Below are 6,000 nucleotides of genomic sequence, written 5' to 3'. Positions count from 1 at the left end.
TCATTCTGGTGGATTTGTTGGCTGCTTACGTAGTAATACAGCTTAACGTGGGCACTCCCAACCTGCTGGACTGATACCATACAGTCCATTACAACTGTTTGGCAGTGGGTAGGACAGAACGTCAGGCAGTATTCATACAGAATTTCCCATCCCCTCACATCCTCTTCTCAGTATTTAGGTGTAAGTGCTATTGCGAATTATTGCCCTCTGCTGGCTGCGAAGTATGCTTGGCCCGTGTGAACTGCAAGTTCCCATTTGGAAATTGGCTTTCGAGGATGAGCCTTATTAGGTATGAAAAGCGAAGATCTGCTATTCCATGAGGTACGAGGTGTTTTTTCAGGTGCGAGCATGGTCAGCTGTCTAGTGTGTGCATTTCTGCTGGTGGGTGAGCCCCCCCATTCAGCTGCGCTTAAAGTAACCCATAGCACGTGTAATTGCCTTTCGTCCAAGGGATGCAAACAGCATTGCAACTGCGATGAGAGATATCGGGCCTAGTCAAAAATACTTCATCAAGCTACGAAGTGCCACAAGCTTTTTGGCTGAAAGGACTAGCAGCTTAACACCACAGTTAGCAACATCACAAAAATTTAGGTCACAATCAAGAAGCATCCAACGTCCAACTGGGAGTGCAAGAGCTATCTTTCACAGGAATATTATTTGAGCTGAAATCCATCTAGCTTGCCAGGAACAACGCTTTCCTCTTGTAAAAGTGCCATCATTTTTTTTTTTTAACTGCTATGAATGTTCAGGAACACAGCTTATTTGAATGTCATGCCTTTCGGCTATTTTTATTTCCAGCAAGATCATATCAGAATATCAGATTTTTTTGGGTGACGAAGATGATGCGTTGCCACTAGAGGAAGTGTGAGAAGAGTGTTGGCTGGGAGAATGTTTTTTTTTTTTAATTTTTTTTTTTTATTTGTCCATCCTGTCTACCCTTTTCTGATACAAGCTGAAAGTGCTTGTGAGATAACTGATGCTCTCCCAGAGCATGACCATTTGGGCACAGTGCTGGTCTATGGGAGGACCAGCTTCTGTGGACCAGCTCAGTTTGGAGCGCTTCTAGCCAAGTTGGGTGTTACTTGCCGCAGTGCCTGTGGGCTCTTTGGACATTTGTGGCTAACAGAAGAACAAGACAGGGATGGTGAGAGCAGTGCCTGTCCATAACAGAGTTCAAGGTGTGCTTGAAGCTATGCTTTGAAGCCAAAATTTTGCTTGTACCCATGGTAATTTTTTAAGTAGCATTTAATCCAGATTTAAGTTAAGCTAATAACCTGTTTGTGAATCTATGTCTGATCAACTGAGATTGTATAGCCACTAAAGGCTCTGCACCAGTTCAGTTTAAGATTGGAAACTTCAGTGAAACCTAGTTGAACTTAGTTCAATTTTGTGTGTAGATAAGCCCTAGATTTATCATTAGATAAACACAAACATAGCTAAGTTAACATGAATTGGATGTATAGTTCATTTCATAGAAAGAAAGTTCCTCTTAAATCAGAGAGTCTATGCAGAAAAATGATTTTATTGGGATGGGATAGAAGGCTGTGCCTTCACCTGAGGATGTGCTGTTGCCTCCTGTTTTTGGTGCTGTGGATACATAATGTGTACACAGTTGTATACTGTGTATATGCATGTCTCCATGCCTCACGGCTAAAAGTGGTGCTAATAACACGGCACCCTAGACAAAAGTGAGAATATACCAAGTTATATTTGGACTAAAGCTACTGGAGATGAATTAGGAGATGCTTTTGGAATGACCACCCCAGAGATTTCCTGGAGTGCATGCCTTGCTTACAGCCATGAGCAGCTGTTTTCAGTGATCTTACTAAATTACTAATTAGGCAGCCATGCTATACTCTGAACATGCTATTGTAAGTGTGCACAAGTGCAACTGCTCCCTAAAAAAGGCTTTTCTTTTTTTTTTTTTCTTGGTGTCATCCTTACTTTGTCCAAATGTACAGGTTAATGTTTTTCATTTCAGAGGGCCTAAATTTGCATTATGCAGAACCGAACCCAATGTGATGAGGGGAGGCAGCAGCGAGGGGGATCCTGTGGCTTTACAGCCGCTAGGGCTTGGTGTGAACTGCAGTAAAACTGGATCAGGTGCGAATCTCTCTCTGATTCTGGTCATTGGGATGGGAGCTTCAGCTGGAGCTAACAATCTCTACTTCAGATTTAGATCAGGTGCTCTAGGGGGGGAGAGTCATTAAATATAATCGATGTGGGTGTGTGGGGGGGTTGTTCCTTGTTAAGGACTGAGCCAAGTGCAGGGCTGGAGAGGAGAAGTGTTGAAGTGTAGAACAGGTACGGGAGCAGATTCTGCGCTGACTCGCAGGTATCCTTCACTCCTTTCCCCCTTTTACCCTTCACAAACGCAAAAGCGGGGAAATGACTTGAGCAAGGACGCTCCCTCAGCCCGAGCCCGCGTCCAGATTCCCGCACCGCCTCTTGTGACTGGTTACTGCGGCCGGGCCCGCGTTACCGCCGCGCGCCGGGAGCCCCAGAGGGTCGCTTCTCCCCGCTTGTACCCGCGGCGGCGGCAGGGCGGTGCGGAGCGGGGCCGGGGGTCCCGGGAGCGCTCCCCGCTCCGTGTCGCGGCCGGGCGGCGGCGCTGGCGAGGCCCGGGGGGGCCGCGCGTCACGGCGGGGGGCGGGCGGGGAGCCCCAGCCGCGGGGGCGTCGGGGCCGCGCCTGGGCAGCGGGCGGAGCCGGAGCCGCTCCGCGCCTGGGAGCCTGCGCTCGGCTCGGCTCGGCTCGGCTCCGCTCCCCAGCAGCTTGCCGGCACGGAGGGAGGCGGGCGCCGCCGCCGCGCCGCGCCGATGGGTCTGCTCCTGCTCCTCTGGGCGTGGGCGGCCGCCGCCGGGGCAGGTGAGGGGATGGGTTGGGATGGGAGGGGACGGGGGTTGCCGCCCGCCCCCCCGGGAAGAAACTTCGCTGGGTGCCGCGGGTCGGGCCCCCCTTGGCCGGGCGCGGTCCCAACGGGGGGCTCCGGGCGCGGCCGCTCGGTGGGCGTGGGAAAGTTTGCCGGGAGCGGCGCCCCCCGGGGCCGAGCCGGGCTGAACCGAGCCGGGCCGGGGTCCCGGAGCTGTCCGCGGTACCGTGCCGGGGGGCCGCGGCGGGGCGAGAGGCGGCCGCCGGTGCGCGGTGCCGGCCGGTGCCGTTCCCGCTGCGGGGCCGGGCGCCGTGCCCTGCTCCCGGTGGGGCTTTGTTCTCGCCCCTGCCCCGGGGCCGCCCTGCGTCCCTCCGTGCTGCTGGCGGCTGTGCCCGGGGAAATCGCTCTATGCGATTACGGGAAGGATTAAGCGATTAAGGAATCGCTGCTCTAAAATCGTTTTTAGGGTTACCTCGGCAAAACGCACCGATCTCGAGAGGTACGGCATAGAAGTAGTTGGGAGAAGGTAGCGCGCACCCTTTGCTCAGTGGCGTTACCGCTAGGGAGCAGACAGACATTTGGAAGGGTCAGCGGCTCCGAAACTCCTCCGCTCGGCATCGCGAAGCCACTCGGAAAGTTCTTTGTGTGCAACAATTGCCGCCGAAGCTGCGAGATGGAAGAGCAAAACGCCCCTCGCAGAGCCTGCTCTTTCCCGTCTGAATGACCGTACACGGATGGGGGGGACACGACTCGGCTGTGCCGAGCTGAAAGTTTCTCCATCCCCAAATAGCTCCTGTATAGAGTGCCACAGAAATCAGGAGCATGCTGCATACGTTGCGTGGCTGCACGCTGGCTAGGTGGAGCGTGGCGTGACTGCTAGTGCTTGGGCTCTGGTGATAAAGGCACGAGCAGAGAACACGAGCTGTCGGAGCCGTAAGGCGGAATTAATTTCGTTTAGGGATTTCCTAGTGACATCATTCATAATTACACAGCTTAATCCTCTAATCTACTGTACTGCCTTTGGTTCACGTTGGGCCAAATCCAAGTCCTGAGATGATTTCTGTGCCCGCCCCCTGTCTGAATTAGTTGGAGTCTTGCTTGTGTAAGCCCCTAGTTTAAGGAGAATGGCCCAATTACTTTAAATAGGAATTGAAAGCAACATCAGTCAGGATCAGGCCCGAGCTTTGCACGGTTCTCCAGTAAGAGCTTACAGGTTGGCGGTTAATTTTTAGTTCAGAAAGGAGGAGTAATTCCAGCGTCCTCTTCTGCTGAAGGGAGGCAGCATAAAACACTAGGTGTAAGTGCCGTTGATATGCCTGTGGTATCTTTCTGATAGACTGTGGGAGACCACAGGGGAAAAGGAGACTTAGTTATCGCACTGAAGCTGCTGATTTGTTGTTTATTAATTATTAACTAGGCTTTTGAGTGCCTGCTGCAGCTTGAAGAGACAGCACAGGAAAATGACTAAAAATGACTAAGTATTTAAAGCAATGTTAGGCTCTTGCTAAATAGTTGCTGTGGCATTAAAGATAGTCTCTTTCTTTTTTTTTTTTTTTTTGGAAAGCATTTCAAAAGCTGGAAGGGGGCACGCTGAAGTTGTCACACAAGACCCTTGGCTGGCATAAATTGAAGTCTGTGGAGCCGCAGTGGTCTATGTATACTTGTTGAGCCCCAGGTACTCAGGCTGGAATAAACAGCTTTAATGGAGCAGCGGAGCTACTGTGATTTATGGGAGGGCATATGCTTGCTAGATGCGGTTTCTGTCCTCATCCTGTTGATGTCAGTGGCGGAGCTTTCACTGATGTTAATGGGGTCAAGATTTGTCTTGCTGGATGTTGTTTGTCCTCTCCATTGAGCAAGTTTTAGTCCCTGCTCAGTCTGCCTTCGTATCAGTAGGTTCTTGCTGCTCTGGATAGATCTAACCCCTTTCAAACACGGAATAGCATAGTCTGCTCTCAGCAGGGAAAGCAGACTCTCAGATGAGTAAGTTCACACAATTGACAGCGTGCTGCTTTTCTTCTGAATAAAATCCTTTGGTAGAAATAAGAAGTTGTTAGGTTTTTATTCTAAAACATCCTTTGCCTTTATGATTTTGGCCAGAAAGGTTGCTCCCTCTAATAATATATACAAATCTGTGTCTGGGGGTCACAGCCCTTGCATTAGAAGAGTTGCTGTGGGTTGGGAATCAAGCAGTAGGTAGGTTCTCTCAATGACTGGAGGCAGGTGTGCTAAAAGCAAGTAGTCGCTGGCTAATGTTGGCTACAGCAGGACGTGTATGTATTTTCAGTAGCATTTTGACTGTGTGAGGGCGGTTTGGGACCAGAAGAGCTGGCTGGTTGTGCTTTCCATGCCTGTGTTTCTCCCAGAAGGGGAAGGTGTTCTTGGTCCGTCAGCGTGCACAGCATCAGTGGTAGCTTTTTGCTGCTTGAGCATCTGATAGTAAAACCTGATGACGTTGATGGGTATCTGGGACGATTCTGCTTTTGGAGAAGTCTATCTGGGGTCATATTCTCTAATTTAAAGTTTCTACAAAAAGGTACTTATCCCCACATCCTTATGAAAGCACTGTGTATGTCTGCACTTTGACATGCCAGTGTTCTTGGAGGTTCAGTTTGGCTAGATGCTTCTAGGTGTTGATTTTCATTGTAGAGTAAGGTTGATGGAGACCTTGTAAAGCTGTCTTTTCAAGGTTTTTTTGCTACTCATCTTGATGTGCACTAGTGTCCTCTGTATTAGTACAGCATGCTATCCTGACAAGTTTTAATACCCAAGCAAAAGAAAGGAGAAACACTGTGGTACAGTGGATTTATGAGTAGAATATGTAACTTCTTGTTCATTCTGTACACCTCAGTAATTTCTTAGAGCCTTTCAAAGAATCAAAGTAGAGTATTTGCAGCTTAACTGATCCAGAAGCATAGCACTGGAATACTAAACGAATCAATTTAGACCTGAACATGGTGTCCACTCAGTGGAAATCAATCTGGATGTGCTTTGCAGGTAACATCCTTGCTCCTCAGAAGTCTGTGGGAGTTTTACCATTGACTTTGGCTGTATCAGGATTTCGTTCTCAGATCCTGTAACTAATGATGTTAGCAAAAAAAATAAAAATAAATCATTAGGAAAGTGCTT

General features: G+C 49.6%; 1 protein-coding gene across 6 annotated transcripts in view; it reads left to right on the top strand.

Annotated features, from left to right (window-relative positions):
* The first annotated feature begins 2,197 nt into the window (after positions 1-2,197).
* Positions 2,198-6,000, top strand: part of NELL1 (neural EGFL like 1) — a 292,350-nt gene continuing 288,547 nt past the window's right edge. For 3 of the 6 annotated variants that reach the window (XM_083838069.1, XM_083838071.1, XM_083838066.1), the window contains exon 1: positions 2,684-2,867. In XM_083838069.1, the coding sequence (XP_083694195.1) occupies positions 2,819-2,867 (49 nt within the window). In that variant the 5' untranslated portion in view covers positions 2,684-2,818. Of the gene's footprint in view, positions 2,336-2,683; positions 2,868-6,000 lie in introns of those variants that run through there. The other 3 variants (XM_083838068.1, XM_083838067.1, XM_083838070.1) reach the window with 3 other exon arrangements.

The sequence above is a fragment of the Anser anser genome (assembly GCF_964211835.1).
Source record: "Anser anser genome assembly, chromosome: 5".
Taxonomy (NCBI): Eukaryota; Metazoa; Chordata; class Aves; order Anseriformes; family Anatidae; genus Anser; species Anser anser.
This window is presented reverse-complemented; position numbering and strand designations above follow the sequence as displayed.